Genomic DNA, 24,656 nt, shown 5'->3' on the forward strand with positions numbered 1-24,656 from the left:
TAAAGTGTAAAAGATTTGACACATGTAGAGTTTATTTATCTTCTTTTTTTCATATACAGATGCATCTTTTATGCCAGTAATAATATCTGCTCATTTATATATCGGTAACTTACGAAATAAGGAGGCCAAGGCTCGACTTCAGACTGTCGTGCCATAGATGAACAACTTACAAAATGGTATATTGCTATTACAATAAATATATGAAGACACTTCTTTTGAAACATGCACTGTGTATGAATTCATCCTTGAATACCATTAGTTTATTTAAAATGTTGCTTAATATTTGTTGAACTTGCATCTTATGTCAGTAGCTTACAAAATCTGCATGCTGGCCTTTACTTCTATGTTCAGTTAACAAAAAAACGTAATTTCACTCTCACAGTAAAATCCTGTCTTTTAAGTCCAATGCTTTCAGCACATACATTATCCTAGTGAACATTCTATTATTTTTATATGACCTGTTCTTCAGTGCCCGAGCATCTGCGGGTCCCAACTTTTCGTTGGCACTGATCTATAGACAGTTGATAGGACTCCTTGAACGAGTGATCGGCCTGTCACAAGGACAGCACAACACAGAAAGATGCGGACAAACACCCATGCCTTGAGTGGGATTCGAACCCACGATCCCTGTGACCAAGTGGTACAAGGCCCACGCCTCAGACCATGTGGCCACTGACAGCACAACATTCTATTAAGGGAACAAAAGCTTCGTCAGAGTAAGTACATTGAGGATCTAGTCCCTGGCACCTCCAAAGTGGTTGAGAAGGTCTGGTATGAACTATGAAAATTAATGGCTAAATGGGTTACAGTGAAGCCGTGTCAGGGACAGCAAGCTGATGGTGTATTTTGAATGTGCTTTAAAAACAATGGAACCTCAGAAGAACTTCAGCAGTTGAATTTAGAAGACCTAGCACCATTAAAGAAGATGATGAAAACAACTAGTTTCATTGAATCAATCAGGATATGAGGAAATACATCAGTGTAGTCAGTAAATTACCGACTGCTGCACTTTCACAAACCACGTGCGTTTGTTTTAATGCTAGATTGCACATCAGTTGTTTGTTTCAAGGCTCTACAACCGTGTTGTGGGTTTTCGCCGCCTCCTTTTTCGGGGGTTTCTTGGTCTTCGTCGTGAAGTAGTGAGCGACTGACCCACTGACAGATTGTACATCAGTAGAAATTTTATATTTGTGTAGCATATGTCTTAAGTTCCCACACCAGCTGTAATGACATTTCTGCTGTGGAATGAGACTTCAGGTTTAAAAAGTGAAATAAAATCATTATAATTACATACTCATTAAATATTTTTCATCAAAATACATGTCAGTAATTTCATTCTTGTGGGTATATTCCAAGTGTTAAATAATTTTATTTTATATTTTCAGGAAATAAATAATCAGGGAAATGGTTAAACTTGAAACAAACAACTGCTATATTCTGCATACAATTTGTATATATGCCACCTTGGATAGAGATGAGCAGTTAATGTACTCAGTGAACAGAAATCATCAGGAATGGTTATTTTCACATTCAACCACACAATCCAATACTGGTAGAGAATCAAACTGCAGAACAATGAACTTCAATATTAAAATATATTGGACACTGTAAATTACCAGTCATATTTGATACATACAATACTTCAAACATTGACTCTACACCTGTCTTAAAGAGTCTAATTACCATTTTCTGACAGATTTGTTATTACTTTATTATTTTGTATTAATGGTGAGTTCTAGGGTCAAATACAAGGTAATTATGCTAATTACTAGACCACTAGCAGTTAGCATATTAGCCTAGTAATCAAAAGGTCACAGGTCTCATCCTAAACATTGCCATCAAGTATATCAAACATCGGACAACACGCATTGTCCAATATAATATTTAAATTATTATCGACTTTTCTCACTGACTTATAGAATCACTGAACTTCAATCAATAATAATAATATATAACTGTAAGTACTGATAGTTTCTCTTCTACTGTCCACGCTACAGGCACATTCTACACACCATCTAGAAGATGTCTGTTCCAGTTTTCCTAGCTTGGACATAAGCTTCTTCAGGTGTGAGCTGTTCTTTTGGACTCGGTTCTAAAGGCTCTCCATTCTCACCAAGTTTTCCATTCTTGAAGTCATTAACAATTTTATCACTGTATACTGCATCAAACAGATCTTTGGGGGTGAATTCTGACTGCACCACTTCAGGTACTCGATATGACACATATGGCTTCAACTGTAACACAGAACAGTGAGTGCTCTTACTAAATGTTCACAGTAGACTCTCTTTAACTGGTTCTCTGGCTTACTGCCTTTATCCTGGTAAACCAGCAACTTTCGGTATAATGAAATAATAAAAAAAAGCTATACACCATGTGGGCGCTTGAGGGGAGAGAGGGTACAGTTCCTACTCAATCTCAACCTCTGCACTAGATGAGGGTGAGTGGTCAGCGTCATGCCCTTGCAATCTAGGAAAGGACCCTGATGCCCAATGGATAGGAGGCTGGGAGGGCCCCAGAGCCGGTCTGGACGCACAGGCTAGAGGAAAGATTCTCTGCTCCCATCAGGGATTGAACCCTGGCCATCCAGTCTGTAGTCAGTCACTATAATATTGTACACTCTTGTTTTCTAAAACTAAGGCAGGAAAGAAAAAGAGTGTTTTTATTGTAATGTTTAGTGTTTTGTACTCTTTGCTGCATCTTTATTGTTTTTATTCATTGTTTTTCCAAGTGAAGTATATAACTAGAGGTTAACCATTTTTCTAATAATCACCTTATGACTGGCCCTGTTTACGGTGGTTAAGATGTGTTCCACAGCATACCATGAGGAAATATAACATATTAAATGAAACTACTGTCAAGCTAAGGTTTGGAAAGATTGGATGTAACATATTCTCACTCTCTTTCCAAGTAGTTGTGGATAACAACAAACACACATAATGAAAGAAATATTCAAGTTAAGCACTAGTGTGTATTCTGGCCATTAAGAAACTGATGTTCATCTATGATGTCAATTATTTGACACTGAACCACTGCATACAATTGCAAATAATGTCACAAGAAATCATACCAACATTATAGACAGCATGTGACACTATGTACAAAGTTAAGATTTCCACAACAAATGTTAAATTCATAATTTTGTAGATGTATGTACATAAGTACAGAAAGCCTAATGATTACTTACCATTTTCTTTTGCCATCATCACATGTAACTAGTAACAAAGATTATGAATGGTTAGACTACTGGATTGTTATTACTGTTCATCTGAAATTATAATGTAAGACTTCTGTTGCAGGAGATGCATAGGTGCTGATGAGAAATGATAGGGCATGGCATCAGGTGATGGAAGAGATGGGAAGCCACACGCATTCCCCCAAAATTTCCGGTTTTTGAAGCAATGCAATCAACATCCCTGGGTCAGAGTTCTTTTAAACATAATACAATTTGTTCTGAGGGCAAGTTTTTTAACGAGTGTAATGTGTAGTGGCAAAAACTGAAAAAAAAACCCTAAGAAATCTTCCTGCTGCGTGTACAAAGCAATAGGAATTACAGTTTGGAACCTAACCTCAGAAATAACTTGTACTTCTGCATTACCTTAAAGCCTGTTAAATCTGGTACAATCAATTCTGGAATCATCTCGGGCACTTCCACAAATGTCTCGCCTATTCCATATCCAACAGGTTTCACTCCCAGATCTGAAACACCCAACAATCTTTTGCCGCATTCCAAAACGACAGTAACACACACCTAGTCTGCAGTAAGGACTAGTAATACCCACCATGGAAAAGCTCTGGGTCTCGATCTTTTGTTGTTTGCTTTTCTCTAAATAGTTTCGTACCACGCTTGTTGTATATAAGGAACTTTCTGAAGTTCCTCTTACCACAACATGCCACCGATGTTGAAATACATCGACAGTGTTGTAATGTAATTCTTGACACCGCCATAAATCCAATGTTTACTATTTGTGGAGCAAGTGTTCACGACTTCAATGAGTTTGTAACATACGATATCCACAGATTATCGTAACAACGTTGCCTAACACGCATGCGCGGAACTGTACTCGTAGTCCAGACATCCATTATGAAGGTTGCGGCCAAACGTAGTATTCCGCAAACACGCGATCAGACCATGTGTTATATGAAAGTGAAATAGAATTTATAATGGGGAAGTCAAGACAGGGCTTCAATTGGAAGGCCAGGCAGATTGTGAGGACAGATATAGACAATTCATCAACTGCAAAGGTACATAAAACAGTATTCCGGAGGTACCTAACCTTAATTTTTGTAATGGTATAAATAATTTGTTTCATTAATGGTATTTTCCAGATTAAACTAGATTCCAGTTTTAGCGAACATGATAAGTATGATGAATGCAACGCGTTGGTTATACCTTCTCAAAAGAGAAGAACTAAGAAGAAAAACGATGCAGTTACTGTAACAAAGATTCTGTCCAAAAGTCAAAGAAAGCGTCTGCAAAAAATTGTTGATAGAAAGAAGAAGAAAGAAAATGTAAGTGCTAAGAATTTAATTGTGAACTGATAAGGTGATGGTACCCTTGTGATTAAGAACCGTGCAATTTATATGTAGAGGCACTGAGGTACATGCCATACACACTTTGTCCTTACATGATGTGGGGCGATGGCTGGAAGGATGTATGTGTACTGTAATGTAGTTGGGAATAGATAAACGGGAATAGTATTGTTATTTGTAAGTATGTTTTAGCTGTTCTTGTGTCTCTTTCCTATTTGCACATTATCAGGGTCTTAATTTCACAGTACACAACTTTTGCATTTAACTCAGTCAGCAAATAGCACACATACTCATCACGAAAATAAATTTTGGAACAACTTTACAATTCATGCAGGTAAATAAATATTCCAAACGTGTATAGTCATGTTCACACAAACCTGCCATTGGACCCTACTCTGCCAGTTATATCCAGTCTGTATCCTCATAACCTGTTTCTCCGATATCCAATTTAAAGTTATCTTCCCACCTGCTGCTAGGTCCCCCAGGTGGTTTCCTTTATTAGATCATCATAGGATTTACTAGCTCTTTTTGTATTATGATTTTGTCCTGCATTCTGGTGATGAGTTATGAACATACCTTGCTTGATTTATTTAATTTGCAGAGAGCTACGCTCTTGGAGGCTTTGTCAAAGGCTCAAATACAACCAGAGTATTTGAGTAAACTCACATCCATAGCATCAATTCAGACGAAGGGTTTGAAAAGATATTTTCTTGAGCAAGAGAAGGGTGATAAAAAAATAAAGCGAAAGCACAGAGATGATGAAAATGAAGAAGAAATGCAGAACATTAATAGTATTGCTGGCAGTCAGAAACGTAACCGCTTACTAATGTTGGGTATTGATGTAAACAGAACTTCAGAAGAAAATGATCCAAATGTTGTGGGATTTGAGGTAAGATGTTCATTTAAGCAGCCTTTGAACAGGCAAAGTTTTGTTTGGGAGCAATGGATAACTTGTTTTAACTGAGAAACATACCAGACTCTCATAGGGCCCTCATGTTCATTTGGAATTGGAATTTATTTACATTCCATTGATCCTTCATAGTACAAGCCAGTGATGTAGAATATGTCATAGTTTGAACATGAAAGCTTAGTACAGTAGAATACCAAGACAAAGTTATAACTACATTCTTATTACAGTGTTTTACATAAATATATACAGTATTTAATAATTTTCAATTTAAGTAAATTCTTGTACAGAGTATAAACAGTGAGATTATTGATTAATTTGGTCCCTGTGAACTGTATCACCCCTTCAGACAAGTCAAAAAGGGGAGGTTCTAGTTCTTAGTGTCATTACTTCCTTGGTAATCCTGTCTTGTCTTATGCAAGCCCATAAGTTTAAAACCACAATAATAAGGGTGCCTCAAGTTATATCTCAGCTTCCTACAAGAAATAAGAAAAATAGATTTACTCTCCTTTTTTTTTTAAAAAAAATACACTCTGCCTCAGTCTCTCCCCGAGAGATAGGGCAGCACACTCCCCAACTGAGACTTTTACTCAGCCAAGTAAGATACCAATAGCAAACACACACAAATAAACAATGGAATAGCAGCCTCTAAATCTTGGGGAAAACACGGCAGTACAGAAAGAGCAAATACCTTACCCAAGCATCTTCAAGGAATGTTGTAGGTGTAGTCGGCCCAGTAGTTTTTGGCCGGTGGAATTTTCAAGGGGGAGGCTAGGAGCGAGTCTCTTTTGCGATAGTATAATGCTGACTGCACCGAGGAGCTTATCGGACTGAACGCCCAAACAAAAGAAATACACTGACCGTGCCACCTCAAGTACACAGAGTAGGCCCATCCGCTAGCTTTTCCACCGACCAAAAACTACTGCGCCGACTATAACAGTGTTGTTTGTGTCTGGTGTAGATGATGATGAAAACATGTTGATATTCTCTCTTTTACCACCACACTTCTATTTTTATAGGTATCAAGTGATTCAAGTGGTGATGATGATGATGATGATGAAAGAGAACAGTTAGCGGGGGGAAGTACTGTTCATGAAGGTAGTGTTCAACAGAGTAGTACCCAGGAAGTTGAGAGTACTGAAGTGGATAAGTCTGTTGCTGAATTGTCATCTCAGACCTTACCTTGTCCCAAAAATCAGGAAGGAGACAATGTTAAACACATGGAAAAGTCTCAAAATGTTACAAGAAAGCCAGCAGTGTTTGTTCCAGTGGATAGGAGTTCAGAAATTCAGGACAGTCGACTCAAGCTTCCTATATTGGCCGAGGAGCAGGCCATCATGGAGGCAGTAAACGAAAACCCTGTTGTGATTTTGGCTGGAGAAACAGGCAGTGGGAAGACTACTCAAGTTCCCCAGTTTTTATATGAAGCAGGTTATGCAAGGTTTGTATTAATGAACTGTTCAAATTTTGAGTAGCAAACTGAGCTGATGCATGAATGACATAACATATTTTAATATAGTGGAATGCTGTGTTTTTTCTTTTCTGGGGATTGGGAAAAAAATATGTCAAAATTGTAAGGAAGTGTAAATGCAGAAATCATAATCTTAATGGTAAGCTCTGTTTATTGTAATGCTTAGCAAATGTACAGTGTGTCCATGAAGTCCCTTCAGGGCGCGCAAACAAATTGAGCTAGCCACATGCGGTTTGCGGCAACCCTGGAAGTTTTTTACTGACCTCAGTAGACCTCGATGTGGGCTCCCTTCGTAGCACGGAGAACGTCCAGACGATATTCGAGCTCTTGCCATGTTCTGTGGAGCATGTCCGCTGGAATAGCCGAGATCACATTCCTGATGCGGGTCTTCAGGTCATCAAGTCCGTTAACTGGTGTTCAGAACACATTGCTCATGACATAACCCCACAGGAAAAAATCCAGTAGTGTTATGTCTGGTGAACGTGGAGGCCAAGTCATTGCTTCACTAAATGAGTGTAGTGACCTTGAATTTTGTGAATATTGTACCATTTCACTGGTGCGGCCTCTAGCGGGACTGATTGCTGATGAGTAGATAGGTATAAGTAACAGCTTCAATGTGCACGTTAAATGAACGGTCATTATTTAAAAATGAGTTGTTTCTGTTATTTGTTTTCAGGGATAGTAAAATAATAGGTGTAACAGAACCAAGACGAGTAGCTGCCATCTCCATGTCAAAACGTGTTGCAGAGGAGATGAATTTATCAAGCAGTGAGGTTTCTTACCTTATCAGGTTTGAGGGCAATGCTACTGACAGAACATGTATAAAGTTTATGACAGATGGTGTACTACTTAAAGAAATTCAGATTGTAAGTTAATGATTGCAACATAAAATTATTCTGAACATTGTCACTCAGCTTCATATTTGAGGGTATCCAGTGTTTGGTTAAAGCTGCAATGGGGTTTTATTCATTCTTTGCTCAAAGTATTTGAAAGAAATGTATTATGGGATATATAATAGTATACGAGGGCGTTTTAAAAAGTAACAGCAAATTAAATATTTTGAGATATATAATTTAATTAGAGATACAAATGATATGTCATTTTTCTACATAATCACCTTCGTTTTCAATACACTTCTCAACCCGTTGCACCAACCTCTTTATTCCATCAGAAAAAAATGTTTTTGGTTGTGCCTTCAGCCAGGAATGCACCGCTTCTTCGACCTCGTCATCATTCCCAAATCTTCGTCCTCTCAAAGCGTCCTTCAGGGGTCCAAACACATGATAATCAGAGGGAGCAAGGTCAGAGCTGTATGGGGGATGCTGTAAGATCTGAAATCTCAATCTCCGAACGGTGTCAAGAGTTGCAGCAGCCATATGAGGGCGTGCGTTATCATGGACGACCAGAGCATCGGTCATCACAGATTGATGTTCGCCCATTTTTAAACGCATCTACCCACTCGTACACTCTTCTCTCACCAATGCAGGCATCTCCATACTGTTGCAGCATTCTTCTATTAATTTCATGAGGTTTCACATCCTCTGACCACAAAATTCTGATGATTGCTCGCTGCAAACAGCTAAGGGTGCCACCATTTTGTATATGGATCCCTTCCAATTAAGCACGCCACGCCATATATTGGGCAGTGTCTAAACCTTTTCTAAGAATGTATCTTCCCTGTGCGGGAGTTTGAAATGCCTGGGGTATTCGTTTCATGAAATATTGTCAATTTGCTGTTACTTTTTAAAACGCCCTCGTAGTAACTAATTTTCTAAAATAGAACTCTGCACATGAAGCTATATATGCTGCAGAAAAACTCTTTGTCAAAAGGTTGTTGATGTATTTGAGTGCAGAATTTTAGAATTTTAATGGAATTTTACTGAATTATGCATGTCATTTCTAAATATGCCTTTTACTTTTACAGGACTTTTTGCTGTCTAAATACTCGATCATCATCCTAGATGAAGCTCATGAGAGGAGCGTGTATACAGACATTTTGATTGGTCTCTTGTCTCGCATTGTGCCTCTGAGAAATAAACGAAGTAACCCTCTGAAACTTGTCATCATGTCTGCTACTCTGAGACTGGAAGACTTCACTGAGAACCCACGTCTCTTTAAGACCACACCACCTGTTATCAGGGTGGAGTCTCGCCAGTTTCCTGTCACAGTCCATTTTAATAAGCGAACAGCAGCTGATTATGTAGCAGAGGCTTTCACTAAAGCCTGCAAAATTCACACTCAGCTGCCTGAAGGTGGAATTTTAATATTTCTTACAGGTGAGCAATATGTCTTGGAATTACTAACCAGCAAACATTCTGGAGCAGAGTCCTTTTTGAGATGCTTATAATCATCTGGTCAAAAAATTCTCTCCCTTTTAAAGAACTGATGATATGATCCTAATAATATTTAGTGGGGTACGAAGAACATTTTCAAGTTGTGTTGTTCCCGTAGGATGAGAAGCCCATGTTCAATAAGAGGTAAAATTGCGATTTTGTATATTCCGATGTTAAAGTTTTTTTATAAGAGATGGGAAGATAAAAGATTTTGATGTGAATGGTAGCAATAATTTTCAATATTTAATCTACTCTTGCCTGGTTTCTGAATTTAATTTTGACTTGTTACCCACAGTTTCAAATGTTTTAACTTTGTCATATTTTCAAAGGATTTATTAACTGTTCTAATGCATGGCAAATGTTCTGCAAACTATTTTCACCACTGACGTACTCTAATTTGTTAGACAAAATTTGATGACAAAATTTTACCTCACAGAAAGGGAGTAAGAAACCATACATCGCCATAAATATGTATCTGTGTATAAATCCTTTGCAGTAAGTGTATGTATGTGTGTGTGCACTCTTGGGTGTGCGGGTGTACATGCGCGTGCGCGTGTGTAACAAATTCTACTTACGAAATGTAAGATATTATATATCCAACTTTAATATCAATTTTTTTACTACCGTAAGTACATAATACCTTTAATTGTTCTTTGAGTTAAAGTTTTTGCTTATGTATATTTAAAATGTGTGGTCTCAGTTACCTTGGGGTTAAATTTTTTTCATAAGTTTTCTTCCTCATTTCACTATTCAGAATTATAACATCTACTCCCTTTGCAGAGGAATCCTAAGTGGAAATAACATTGTAAGTAGCTTACACTGTTCTGAAATTGCATCATCTGATTTCTTTCAATAGGACAGCAAGAAGTCAATGCCTTGGTGAGGAAACTTCGAAGAGCTTTTTCATTTAAAGACAGGAAGAATAAAAATAGAAAGAATAAGAGAGATATTTCAAGAAATGATACTGAAAATATGGAGTCAGAAACAGAAGATAAAGTTGAAACTGGTGAAGATGAAATGGAATTGGACATGCAAAAGGCAATTCAGAATGCTCGCAAGGCAAAGAGGAAACATAAGGGAGATGTGACATTACCTTATATAAATCTCGACAACTATTCTGTCATCCCAGGGGATGACACAGAAGTGGATCTCCTGGAAGAAGATGATCTGGGGGATATCGAGTCAGATGAAGATGAGGATGGACTGAATTTGAGAGGCTTAGCAGCGTGTCAGCCGATGTGGGTGTTGCCTCTGTACTCCCTACTTCCAACTAATAAACAAGCTCTGGTGAGTATTTACACTGCTTTATACTCCACACTTTAGTTCCCTATACAGGTAGCCCTCGATTTGCGCCGATTCAGAATAACGCCGTTTTTGAAAACAGCAAGTCAAAAAGTGAAAAAATATATTTTACTATTATTTATAACATTTTACAATGTATCTCGTACTGATTCTTATAATAAATCGTAATTATTACATCACTGATTTTGAATAAAAATTATAAATAGTCATCTCTGCAATTACGTATATTTCGTTAACGCGAATTTGCTCCAATGAGATCGATGAATCGGTTAAAGCTGTTTGTGAAATGCAAACTTTTGCATATGCGAGTTTGCTCTCATGCAATTTCATTCCTGGCACTTTAAACTTTCAAAGGACTAATTTAATCTCTGTGGAGGTACCGGGGTTATTTTTACTATGCGATTTTGTATAGGTCGGCGTCTTACATGAATGAAACTATCGCATAACAGCAGAGATGACTTACGTTATTTCAGAGCTTTAAATGTAACGCCATTATATTACTCGTCAATGTTTGGGTGCTGGGAACGCATGTCATTGACTTCCCATTGATTTACATTATAAAAGAGTTTCACTTTACGCCGGTTTGTCCAGGAACGCATCCCTGGCGTAAATCATGGGCTACCTGTATATTACTAGGATCTTTGCCCTTGCTTTCTTCACCTTGCTTCACTTGCCAACCGAGTCACTGAGTCACGAATAACATATACCGCCATTAATATTATCTTGCTTCACGTTAAATGAAGCAGACGCATTGTGATATTTTGGTGATACTTTTTAGAAAATGTGTACAAACGTTTCTTAAAAGTCCTAGAATGTGGTTACAGAGGCGTTGATTTTATCTTTCATTTTCTGATAGAAATTACGTAGGTGTACATTTTTGTTATATTTTTGACAGAATCATTTACATGCGGAATTATGTGTCCCTATTTCCACTCTTGTTGGCAACACTACCTACAGGCTGAAATTTTGTATTACCATTATTTCATCTAACATTATAACCTTTTTTTTATGTCACATGTTTATAAGTCGTAGATTTTGTATGTTAACAGAGTTTTTATTGTCATTTTTCACTCTCTGTCTGGGGTAATTTTCCTCTATATATGGTTTTGAACTTTCTCCTTCGTTAGGTGTTTGAACCTCCTCCTGAAGGTAGCAGACTGTGTGTTGTGGCAACAAATGTAGCAGAGACCTCTCTCACCATCCCCAATGTGAAATACGTGGTGGACTGCGGGAGAGTCAAGACGCGAATGTATGATAAAATGACGGGGGTATCCGCATTTACTGTTACTTGGTGCAGCAAGGCAGCAGCCAATCAGAGGGCTGGCAGAGCAGGACGAATGGGACCAGGACACTGTTACAGGTAAAGTTCATAAGCATGCTAGCGGAAGGCATTGTATCTGAATTGCATTCAGCTGTAGGTAAGTTTCAGAGTTGATTACTCCTTTTGAAGTTTGCATTTTTCACTTTTACTGAACATTTTAATGTATTAGTTAGATTTTCAGCTTCATATTTTTAGGTCCAGGATTCAAATTGGCTATCCTCGCTGAGATTATTAATGGTATTGATATATGTATATATAGGTAAATGATATGAAGGTATTTTAAAATTATGTCATGTACAAAGGAAGTCTATAAATCATAAAAAAAATGATCAATATGAGCTGAATTTTAAAAATATTTACTACTTTAAAAGGACTTTCTATGGCACACAAACTAAAAATTTGGATCTCCAGTCTTTCTTACATAAAAGTTTTGCTGTATCTACTTCATTTCTTTTTTGTCACAGAATTGCATTTTTAAACAATGTTTTTTTTAAAAAAAATATGGCAGTCATTTGAGGTTATGTCTTACAATTTTAACATATTTTAATGGTCCTTTTTATTTTGAGAAATAGATGCCAGTACTGCTTGCTGGTATATACCACTACAAAGGGAGCTGATGTTACTTTATTTACCATTACATTTTGTTTAAATATTACCGATTTTTTGATATGCTGACATGGTTTATATCTCACAATATGTGTAATTTTTTGTTTTTAATTTTTGTTACGACTGGAATTTTCTCCATAGGCTGTACTCATCTGCTATGTTCAATGACCAGTTTGAAGAGTTTGCTGCTCCAGAAATACAGCGCAAACCAGTGGATGACTTATTATTGCAGATGAAAGCAATGAATATTGACAAAGTCGTCAATTTCCCTTTTCCATCGGCCCCAGATCTTTTGCAGATCAAGTGTGCAGAGAGGAGATTGGTTCTTCTTGGGGCTTTGAAGGAGCCAAAGAGTAAAGGTCGGTAGTTTACGAATGGTTATGAAGTGTGAGTATCCTGCTTTTTGGGATTCATGTTTGTGGCTCCATAACAAAATTTTACCGTGCAGGAATTTTACATGGTAACATCTTCACTCACAGTAGGTGATGTTAGAAAAAGAGGGTGGGAATGAGGGCGAAGAAGGAGAAAGTGTGCGTGTCAGTCACAGTATGACGTTGCAGTAATTTGATACTTTACTGGGCTACATGGGTCAGCCAGGTTTCAAATACAGTGACATTACAGCAGCCAGGAAAGTTGTGAGGAGTTTAAACAGTCCACAGATACAAATGACCATTACAAACTGTTTCTCCAAGTAAATGTCAGTTGTGTAAATAATGTAAAGTAACTTGTGACGTCTTGTGAATGCTCCATACAAAACTTCTGTATTCTCCGTGTTTTTCTATTATTCGAACATCTTTTCCCCTTCATTATCCTGGATTATCAGAATTTTGCTTTACACACGTCTGTGTGTGTATACTTAACTTCCTTACCCTGTGACCAGCCTGATGACCGTGTTAAACGGAAGTATTTTTATGTACTCTGTGTTAGTCACTAAATGGAAAAGTTTACTACCCTGTTAAACACCAAAAATGGGGTGAATCTGTAATTGTTCCGTCAGAATTCTTGGAAATTTACCTTTTACTGTACACAGCCTATTCTCAGTATGTGTGCGCATTTGTGGGCATGGCTCAAAATGAGTGAGGGATATACATTTACAAGTAATGTATTTGGCTGATACATATATTGGGAAGTGCCCAAGGTGTACAAACTTCATTCATGAGTCTTCTGTTCAGAATTCAATTTCTCAGAGAAATCGTGATGGTTAAGTTCCTGTACCATTTATAATTAAGCTGAAATATAGTACATTTGACATGTCTAATAGTATAAAACAATACTTTTTTAATAGTGGAACTAAAACTTATAAAAGAACAAAAACTGAACAACAAATATTTTTTATTTATTTTATTGGAAAATCAGAATTCATTAGGGGAGGATGAAGAGTAGAATTTCAAGTGTCACTTTATAAGAGTGAAGTGAATCACGGTGTTACAGAACATCCTGCTGAGTGTACACGCTACACTACACTACACTGTTACAAGCAGTTGCTGAGAGAAATGCCTGGTTGTATGTGACTCAAATAGTTTTATGAATGCTCAGACCTCAGGGCGTCTTTTACTCCTGCCTAGGCGTATCTTTTTACTGTTGTAACTTCGCTTGCAGAAGACTGGACTTCCAGAGTAACTCCGCTGGGCTATGCCATATCAGCGTTCCCCGTGGCACCACGATTTGGGAAAATGTTGGCTCTGAGCCACCAGCATGGCTTGCTTCCTTATACATTGTGTATGGTTGCTGCCCTCTCTGTTCAAGAAGTACTGTTAGAGGTTCCTATGCATGGGGGCCAAGAAGAAACAGAAAATCCAAAACAAACACGAGCTCATTGGATTCAGACCAGAAGAAAGTGGGCTGGAGTTGGGAATTCATTGTTTTTAGGTGATTATAATTATATATTTACATTCTTATCTAAAAATCCACTCCATTATATTAACTTCTGTTTGTAGTTCATCATGTATTAGAAATTTAATTAATGTGTTAACACTTTCATTGTATGTATGTCAAAATCTGGACATCACTTCAAAAGTAGATCCCTGTACATATAAATACATATACTAACTTCTCATTTTATAAACTTTTGCGTTAAGATGCATTTGAAGAATAGTAATCTTGCTATTTGTTTGTGTGTAATTAAATGTTGCTGCAATGAAAACGCTGAATGCTGTGTTTGTGTTTCCAGCCCTGCTCACCATTCTACCCACCCATTGTCTCTAACTTTTCCAGTTATTGTCATTGTTCTGTGCTGTTTGTTACATACTATATTTAGAACATTTGACACTAACTTTTCATATTTTTTAGTCAGTAAAATAAAGTTGACAGTCCAAATTAGCATATATGTGACATTAATTATGTGGATGAAATGGGAGAATGTTTCTGCTGAAGACGTTTGTGAAAGATTTCTGATTTGTATTCATGTGATGAATTATTGGTAAATGACCCCATATACTATGAATCAGATAGCTCAGTTACTATAGTGACTGGCTCAAGGGTGGACAATCGCGGTTCAATCTCCGACAGAGGCAGGGGATTATCTTCTAGCCTCTGCGCTCAGATCAGTTCTGGAACCCACCCAACCTTCTCTCCAGTGGGTATCAGGGTTCTTTCCCAGGGTAAAATGCAGTTGGGGCATGCTGCTGACTGCTCACCTCCTTCTAGTGTCAAGGTTGAGAACCTCCTCTCCCCTATGTGCCAAAATTGGCATGTAACAGGATGGCTTTACTTTAAACCCCATGGACTACGGAGTCATTTTTGGAAAATTAACTCTTCCATCTAGCCAAGAAATTAACCATTTTTGTGGAGCTTATAGGTTAATTATCATGTCCTGAGGGAGATGAACCAAGTACACATATTTACGCCCTGTTTCTTTAAGATATATTTTAATATTTTCCTTCCATATCTTCCCTTTATGTTTCCCATGAAAATTCTGTACATGTCTCATCTCTCCCTTGCCCGTTTCATGCCCCACACAGCCACGTGGCTCATGTTCATTGAAACAGTGAATTTGTAAAGGACCTTCATTCTAGAGTGTTTTGACTACTGGGAAATAATTGTTCTAGTCAAAGGATTTATTGCTGATCAGTGTAATCTTTTCCAAAGGTCTAAGGAAAGGATGCACATTGACGTGTCTCATATATCAGGATTTTCTGACTAACGAGAGTTGACTGACCCAAATAGTGCCTCATGTTGAACACTCGACGTTTTCTGCAGGAGATCCAATGGTGCTTATACGAGCAGTAGGAGCGGCAGAATTTGCAAGTAGACGGGGCCAGCTGTTGCAGTTCTGCACAGACAATGGGTTGAGACACAAGGCAGTCACAGAGATCCGCAAACTACGGCTACAGTTAACCAATGAGGTGAACTTAAATGTGCCTGATATTGACCTGTGTGTTGACCCCAACATGCCTCCACCAACAGATGTTCAGTCCAAGTTACTTAGGCAGATTTTGCTCTCAGGATTACCTGATCAGGTCGCCCATAAAGTAGATGAAGCTGAAATAAAAGAGAACGAGGACAAAGTGAAATGGAAGCATGCATACAGGTGAGCAGAATTCAATATTTTGGGTTATTTGAAAATTTGTATTGTTATTTATTGCTAATAACTCTAGAGCACAATTTTCTCAGCTCTTCTCATGCTTCTTGTTATTGTTGTATCATATTATATGAGGAACAAATAATAATTATCCAGCAAGGAACTATGTGGAATAAGTGCAAATGCAATGATATGGCAGACTGGAGACACTATGATGAAGTTTGGTAATGAAACGTCTTGGAAACTTATGTTTTTGGGTGTCGATGACAACATTTTTGTTCTTTGAGGAACATGTGATGTGTCATTGCCTTAAAATGCCTCAGTCTTTATTGTGAACCTGGTACGAACTATAAATTAACAGCTATACAATTTTGTTATACATTTCTGTGCATAATTTTCACTGTTTCATGTTCCAGCTATGTTAATTAGTCTGCTATGTCAGAACATCAGATTGTTTCCATGTTTGTAATTGTTATATCCCAAAAAAAAATTATTTTGAATTTGTAAATACATTTGTGATCTTTTTCCTTGCAAAATGTCACGTGAATAATTTAATAAATGTTCATCATTTGTCACCATGAATCCTAAAGCTCGGCATAAATTTTGTGTGGCCATCATGTTTTTATACTTTGTACAAGAAAAGTACTTAAACAGATGTAGCGTAATATCCAAGATGTTACCAAACGTTATTTCAGGAAGATACAGTAGCATATGGTCTGCACTCATGATGGATGTTTATACTTCGTTTTATAAAAAATTGTCACGTATTACGGAAGGAGAGACACGTACATAACAAGTAGCAATTAAAAAGATAGAAACAGATCTTCATTTAACTAGTTGAAAGGATGTGAACTGGCTCCGGATTATGTTGAATGGTGGACTTGGTGTTAGCAGTTTTCAGAGAATTGGCTTATATAGTTTGAATTTGTTATGTAACAGATGTGCAGAGATGGAAGAACCTGTGTTCATGCACTCGGCGTCAGTCCTGCGGAAGAAGAGCCCAGAGTGGGTGGTGTACCAAGAGGTGTTTGAGACCAACAAACTATACATGAGAGGAATTACTGCGATAGAACCTGAGTGGCTGCCCATTTATGCACCCGCTCTGTGCAACTTATCACCCCCCCTTCTTGATCCAGCTCCTCGATATGATGAAATGACTGAAAAAATATTTTGTCATGTCACAGGGACTTTTGGTATGTATGCTTATGTAAGAGTACTAAATACTTCAGTTACTTAAATGTGACCTAAATAAGTCCGCAGTTCTCATTAAAATGTCTCGTCATACATACATACATGAATATTTTAACGTCTTTGTCTTGCGTATGTGGCGATGTTTGAGAATCAATTAAATAAGACTACACATTGAAGAAACTGAACGGCTGTCTTCTGAGTTGTTGTGCCGTGTAGTCTGGTAGAAGTTTACCGACGTCTCACAGGTCCTTGCTGCATCCATCATCAGGATACTGTAGCAATTACATGTGCTATGTATTTTATTTCATTTTAGGTCGTGCAGCATGGCAGTTACCCACTGTGGAAATAGAATTTCCTCCGAGCCTTGATTGTTACAAGTGGTTTGCTTGCTTCCTTCTAGAAGGCAGCATCTTTCCAAAGTTGGAAAAGTATAGAAATTCATTACTGAGTGTTCCAAAAACTATGGTGAAGTCATGGGCAAAGTAAGTATTATGACGACTCATCTTCTGACTGATTTATTACTTTTCTATGTTTAATGTAGTTACGTTTCCTTTGTAAGATAATAAATTAGTTTGTAATTTACTAATTTGGGCACAAGACTTCTGCAACTATTTTCTTGGCATGTCACAGGCATTGATTGTATGCTTGACGTTTTATGCTCTTGTAGGTATAATGACACTAGTAAACAGTTTGGCCGCATGAAGCATAAGACTCCTAACCGTATCATGGGGGAAAATGGCTAAGTAGTCATACAAGACGGTATTTCACTGGAAGCTGGAATTGCTGGAGTTCCTAAGTTATTGTCGGCCATAAAAGAAAGAACAAACAAATTTGAAAGACTGGTGGAATGAAGAGGAATGATTTTAAGAATTCACGTGGTGCATTACTATTTAAAGGAATACCCAGATCTGTGCATAGCTTTATTGAGGTGGACTCTTGTCACCTATGTAAAGTCTGCATGCAAAGGAGATATAAATATAAGAAATTGTGTAAGATTTGAGGTTTTCACAGCGGTGAGTATAAAGATTTCCGTCTTCTGGGTTGTTGCGCCGTGTAGTCTGGTCGATGTTTACCAACGTTTCAGAGGTCATTCTGCCTCCATCATCAGGGCGATGAGTATAAAGATTTCCGTCTTCTGGGTTGTTGCGCTGTGTAGTCTAGTCGATGTTAACCAACATTTCAGAGGTCATACTGCCTCCGTCATCAGGGCGATGAGTATGAAGATTTCTGTCTTCTGGGTTGTTGCGCTGTGTAGTCTGGTCGATGTTTACCAACGTTTCAGAGGTCATACTGCCTCCGTCATCAGGGCCCTGATGACGGAGGCAGTATGACCTCTGAAACGTTGGTTAACATCGACCAGACTACACAGCGCAACAACCCAGAAGACAGAAATCTTCATCTAAATTGTTATAGGAATTGTGTTGTAATGTATATAATTGACTCTGGGAAGTAGCGTCACAGGTTCATTGGAGACCTATGTTGCCGGCACAAGTGTTGGGGATATACACAGTAACTACCTTTAACTCCATGTTGCAAGTCTTCCTCATTACTAGTAAATATGTGTTTCTTCTGCAGGTTGCAGCCCAGGACAGATACTCTGTTGAAAGCGCTGGTTGCTCGGCAAGTGGACTCGAAACCAAAGCTATTGGAAGCTTGGAAGAAAGACCCTTCATGTAAGTTTTCAGAACTTGGGAAAAAATTATTCATATTTTATGTCTGAACTTACTGTGCACTTGGATGGCTAGTAAATTATTAGCAACTGTCAGTATAATAGGTAAAATAATACCATTCTTTTTCCATTGTGACATGTAAAATGTTTAATTTCAGATCTCTTATCAGCATATCAGAGCTGGGTACCTGAATCAGCTCATAATGATGTCGCACTTTCTTGGCCACCTGTGTAATTTTGTCAAAATGAATTATCTGTAAAAAAAATTTTAAGGTATGCATCCTGTTGTGGAGATGGAATGTCAACCTAACGATTTGTAAATAACTGAACAAGCAGAATGATTTTTTGGAGTATATTTATCGTCTTTGATTTCAAAGGCCATTACAAAAAAAATACTGTTGACGACAGCTACATAAATCATAAAACACATAACAGAAAATACACGAGAAATGGTAATCCCATAAAACATATTCTAATACTTCTTTCCAAAAACTCTGTATGTCTCTTTAGAACTGGACATGGGGGGAGGTATGGAATGTGAGATTATGGGTTTATGGATTATGTATTTATTGCTAATGTTATGTAGTGAATTTCAAAACTGAAAATGTAAGGATGAAAAGCATATTTAAAGCTTCAAAGTTTAAATCCATGTGACAAACACCGTTGTCACTTTTTCATTACTGGAAGATTGTGGCGGTTGTTTTAACAAATTCACTGTGCTTCTTTATGTAAATGTATCTTTGCACATAGGAACCAAGCTGTGTTATATAAAGGATCCACAAAGTATTTTTTACTTTCGCACTAGACAAACATTTATGATGAGCTTCATACTCCCTCTTTTAGCAGTATAGGAAAAAGCCCAAGCATCCATTGACGAAGAGACTGGGTAGACCTCAGAACCATATTGCATCGGTGTCCGCGTTGTTACGGAAAGAGGTTATACTGAATAATGAAGGCCGTTCAACCACGAACATTATAAAATCAAAGCGCAGATCTCGGCTTACTGACGCCCATCTTGACGATTGTTTGCGAGCAGCAACATCATCCTACACTCCCAAATTTGAAAAACTGGCCGATGAAATGCAGCGCCAAACATCGCACTAACTTCCCACTTGAGTAATAATAATTTTACTTATAAAACTACGTATTTTTGATTGCACGGTTTCTTGTATCATTAAACGTCATGTTGTTTTGCATATTATTTGGTGTCCATGTCTTATTTGTCCAGAGAAAAGAAAATTTGGCTTTTTTAATTGGTTGGTGCCCGCCACGATCTCATAAACTCTCAAATGTGCCCGTAGGCACAAAAAGTTGGGGGACCACTGCCATATTGTATATGGGGAAGAGAAAAATCCCATCAGCCTAACCAGGAATTGAATTCTGACTTGCCTTTTTGTGCTGTCACAGCTTTTGTGCAATTTCTGCAGCCTTGCATTTAATAGTTCTTTAAAACATTAATCAGTTCACTGATAAGGAGGAGTCATAAAATTCATAATTTGGAAACTGAAAAACACAGAAAGAGAGTGGCATATATCGTAAACAGATCTGTTGATGTGCATGTATAAAACTAAATCTTATGTCTTAACAAGCTAATGCGTGCACGCTGTAATAAATATTTCATTGTTTTTTTTAAAGATTATACCTGTATAATTTAAACATAGTATTTGAAAACTGCTCTCAGATGCATCGGTCAAACAAGAAAATGCAAGACTAAAATGCTTTTATAATAATATAAAGCTGGTATCAGAATGTTTAACGGTGTGGGTCACTATGGCACTGAGAGTAACATGTAAACATTTAAAGTGTCTTATGTCACAGAATTCTAATTTCACTCAACTTATGATCACTAAGACTAGTGTAATATTCATTTCTACATCTATTCTGATTTAATATGAGTATTCTCAACTTCCGTCTTCTTTTCAGCAGCACCTTTCTTCTTCTTTAATGGATTATCCTTACATTCATTGTACAGATGATTTAGATCAAATGATGCCTTCATGTTATCCTGTAAGAGAAGGATCACATGATTTACGATTTCTCCTCTTTGCAAATGTTACGGTTAGCGTAAAATAATAATAGCCACTTCACTGCTGTGATCAGGAATTTCTGGTTGACACATACGTACTCCTAGAACTGGAGATCCGTATTCATCTCTCCTTTTTCACCAATATATATGTCTGAACTGAGGTTTATACGTTTATTTGATTAAGTGGTCACAGTGTTCTCAGAGGTAATACAAATGATCAGTGGAAAGTGATTCAGTGGTGGGTGAATTTTAATGGCTGTTGCTTTTTGGCCTTCTGTTTAAAATATTTGCAGAGTATTGGTATACGTAGGGCAGTCAAAAAGTTCCCGGAATTGTGGTATAGCACTGTAATGGTAAGACATATGACAACGCTTACCTAATCACCTTAAAAGTAGGACCATTGCGCGCACACACACTTGCTCCATCGATCCTGCCATTGTTGGAAGCACCGGCGGAAGGCTTCGTTTGGAATCATCCGGAGTTCGGCCGTCGCATTCGATTTGATGTCCTCCGTGGTTGCGAAACGCATCCCCTTGAGGCCCATTTTCAGAGTAGGGAACAGCCAGAAGTCACTCGGAGCGAGATCCGGAGAGTATGGTAGTTGGGTGATGATGGGAATGATTTTCTCGGCAAAGAATTGCTGCACGACCAGCGAGGTGCGACGGCCGAACTCAGGAATATTCCAAACGAAGCCTTCCCAAAGTGCTTCCAACAATGGGAGGATCGATGGAGCAAGTGTGTGTGTGTGTGCGCAAGGGTCCTGCTTTGAAGGTGATTAGGTAAGCGTTGCCATATGTCCTACCATTTCAGTGTTATACCACAATTCCGGGAACTTTTTGACTGCCCCTCATATAGCCACCAATAATCAGAATCAATTGAGCATGAATGCAATGAGATCCTTCATGGAAGGGATCTGAAGTTTTGCTGTTTATAGAAACCATAATAAAAGATCTCCACAGAGGAATTAAGATGTTTCAAATGTAAATATTTATTGAATATGAAGATAGTAAAATATCACATTAAAAAAGTAACCTTTGTCCTCCTGTATATAACCCTAAAAGTTACATCTAGTGGACTGTTTTGGTGAACAAGGAGGCAACTTTTCCACTTACTTGAGAATTTTGTTTCGTGGTCTAGCGGTTAGAACGCTGGCCTTGTAATCCTGGGGTCTCGGGTTCGATTCCCGGCGGTGCCCGAATTTATAACTTGTGTTGGGCAAGGCCGTGGTCTAGGCAACACGGAGTTTTCCTCCGGGGGATTCCCCGGTTTCTCTGTGGCATCCCAACAATTACTCCATTCACACACAGAAGAAGGCAATGGCAAACCACTTCTGGATCATCTGCCAAGAACGTATATGAACAGGTCCCAGTCAGAGAAACGGATGGAAGGGTCCTGTTCATATGGACCTGTCGTCAGACAGAACACTAAATAAAAATAAAATATCCAGTACGCACCATTCAACTGGCGTGCATTGGTGGTTAGCAGGATTCACGACCCATCAGTACATGGGTTCGATCGGGACTGCAACATTTAACGCTCCTGCTGTGACCCCCTTTTAGAGAGATGATGAAAGTGGAGTAATTGTTGGGAAACCCCAGAGGAAAACTCCGTGATGCCTGGTCCACGGCCTTGCCCAACACGTTGTAAATCTGAGCACCGCCGGGAATCGAACCTGGGACCCCCAGTATTACAAGCCCAGCATTCTAACTGCTAGACCACCGTGGCGGTTACTTACTTGATATGTGGGCACTGAATGATTTGCTATACAATGTTAAGAGAATGTGCAGAAGGCAAAGAGTATGCAATGAAAAAAAGAAAAAAAATTTGCATGTCCAGCCAACTAAACATTATTTTTTTACATTTTCTGCTAATAAAAACAGATGTTCTTACATGTGCACACTGCACATTCACCTTAGCTATACATCTTTCACATTCATGTGATGGACTGTAACTTGAAATTGAAAAATTGTGCCTATTTACAATAAATGACACATGGAATATTGCTTCATCAAAAAATATGACCTTGCAGTATTAACCATTCAACCACGTTTGGTCAGTAATGTGTTGTACCATACTAAAATAATACACCAAAGAAAATATACTGTTATATTTTGGAAATTGGGTTACAGTTAGGCCACTGCCCACTCTACTGCAATAATATCGAAAGACATTTTTCTCCCCCTAGATATCTTACCTCAGAAAAAAAGAATTTGATAAGTTTCCCTCTGTTATCTGCAGCAGGTCGTCTGGTTACTTCTTTACCACCTTTGAACAGAATCACTGTTGGTAGCTGATGACTCATAGATGAATCACTGATATTGTATTTCTTGGCAGCATCAGGGTAGCGACCCACGTCAATCTTTCCAAATTTTAAGTTGTCTAGGACATACCTGTTAGCATAATTGAAAAAAATTATATATGATAGAACTGTCTCGAAGATAGTTCACTCAGCACGATAGTGCTTTGTCAATAATGAATCTGCATATTCTCTAACGATAAGGTATGTCTTAAGAGCTAAACAACTTTGATTTCTCTAGGATGAACCTGTGGCACATTTGGTTGTGAAACCTTAAGCAACAAGAGAAACATAAATAAGAAAGAAAAAATATTTACTGTGCCGATAGTTTTGCAAATGTAGGAGCGAAGTTAGTGCAGGAAGGATTCCACACTGTGTAGAACACTACAAGCCAAGTGATCCTTTTATCCCTTTCTAGTTCTTCTTCTAATCCTGCAGCTGTTCGGAAATACACAACATTCTCTGGGCCGGAGTATGTTGGTTCTGGCAGTAACATTCCAAACACTGCAGAAAGAATACATAATGAATGATGAAATCCTTTAGGGTAAGCAGCCATATCAATTCAAACCAAAAGTCCAACTTTCCAGAGACCAGTGGTCTCTTGAAATGTTGAACTCTCACTCTGAACTGACATGTCTGATACTCTGAAAGGATTTTATCATTTCTATTCACTGTCAAACCTTCAAGTCACAGAATACATTTATCAAACTTTGAACTTTAAATGGGAAAGTGTGTATAAACACAGTGACCTACTTACATATAAAGAGAATTCCATATCCAATTCCCAACCGTATGTCAGCATAAAACCAAAGTATGAGATTTGCAACTTTATTATACATGAAACTTGAAGTTAAATAATTTATCATTGTCACACTTCCTGCTTTCTTTGTTCTGATCACTACAACAATCAGAAGGAAAAACAGAATTTCGGACTCTCTCTGAAAGAAAGAACATATTCGATCAGATCTTGTATCCATGTAAGAATACCTTATTTCTAGATTCCTTAATTAGGTACCTTCTTAAATGACAATTACGGTAAATTTTCAGCATTTGCAAAGTAACTATACTTACAGTGTCTAATTCACATTGTGGTGATGCGGTTGGAAATAAAATACTGCAAACAAATGGAAGTTTTTTAGCAGCAAGATATGACAGACTCAGTAAAATATTAACAAAATAATATGGCTTTAGTAGCAAAATTAAATCATCCTTTAGGGACATTCTCCAATGTATTCACATGTGCAATACAACCTTTTGCTTTTTTAACTTTCAGGGTTTTAAACATAGGTGTCACTGTGTATTATGTGTTAGAACTATCTGTAAAGGAATTACGAAAATTAGAATGGTTCCTAGCATGTATAACTACCGACAATATGTTGTTATATGTGACTACGGATTTTGGGCGACAGCATACCGAATGTTTGATGTTAACGTTTCGTCAAACACTGCAGTTGCCCGAAAGCCGAAATTATGCATTGAACTCC

General features: G+C 37.9%; 3 protein-coding genes across 4 annotated transcripts; 1 reads left to right on the top strand and 2 right to left on the bottom strand.

The window, feature by feature from the left end:
* Positions 1-9: 9 nt before the first annotated feature.
* Positions 10-4,029, bottom strand: mRpL41 (mitochondrial ribosomal protein L41). The gene is made up of 3 exons (XM_087358081.1): positions 3,780-4,029; positions 3,596-3,696; positions 10-2,234 (listed from the first exon to the last, which is right to left on the bottom strand). The coding sequence occupies exons 1-3, from the start codon at positions 3,943-3,945 to the stop codon at positions 2,016-2,018; spliced, it is 486 nt and encodes a 161-aa protein (XP_087214207.1). The 5' UTR covers positions 3,946-4,029; the 3' UTR covers positions 10-2,015.
* A 37-nt stretch (positions 4,030-4,066) lies between these two features.
* On the top strand, positions 4,067-21,907 carry kz (putative ATP-dependent RNA helicase kurz). 2 transcript variants are annotated; one of them, XM_022061097.2, is made up of 15 exons: positions 4,067-4,242; positions 4,327-4,509; positions 5,132-5,419; positions 6,457-6,878; positions 7,585-7,774; positions 8,833-9,184; positions 10,098-10,528; positions 11,671-11,903; positions 12,612-12,829; positions 14,070-14,339; positions 15,669-15,999; positions 16,930-17,183; positions 17,495-17,663; positions 18,757-18,854; positions 19,009-21,907. In XM_022061097.2, the coding sequence occupies exons 1-15, from the start codon at positions 4,162-4,164 to the stop codon at positions 19,083-19,085; spliced, it is 3,597 nt and encodes a 1,198-aa protein (XP_021916789.2). In that variant the 5' UTR covers positions 4,067-4,161; the 3' UTR covers positions 19,086-21,907. The 2 variants fall into 2 exon arrangements, with proteins under 2 accessions (XP_021916789.2, XP_021916790.2); XM_022061098.2 differs by lacking the exons at positions 18,757-18,854; positions 19,009-21,907 and adding an exon at positions 17,849-18,174.
* On the bottom strand, positions 19,189-24,613 carry LOC110828398 (thioredoxin-related transmembrane protein 2 homolog). The gene is made up of 5 exons (XM_022061111.2): positions 24,244-24,613; positions 23,930-24,110; positions 23,490-23,676; positions 23,071-23,266; positions 19,189-20,855 (listed from the first exon to the last, which is right to left on the bottom strand). The coding sequence occupies exons 1-5, from the start codon at positions 24,391-24,393 to the stop codon at positions 20,727-20,729; spliced, it is 843 nt and encodes a 280-aa protein (XP_021916803.2). The 5' UTR covers positions 24,394-24,613; the 3' UTR covers positions 19,189-20,726.
* Positions 24,614-24,656: the final 43 nt, after the last annotated feature.

This window comes from Zootermopsis nevadensis, unplaced genomic scaffold (genome assembly GCF_977971745.1).
Source record: "Zootermopsis nevadensis isolate Lab colony 2312 unplaced genomic scaffold, Znev_1.0 Znev_ptg000002l, whole genome shotgun sequence".
Lineage (NCBI taxonomy): Eukaryota > Metazoa > Arthropoda > Insecta > Blattodea > Termopsidae > Zootermopsis > Zootermopsis nevadensis.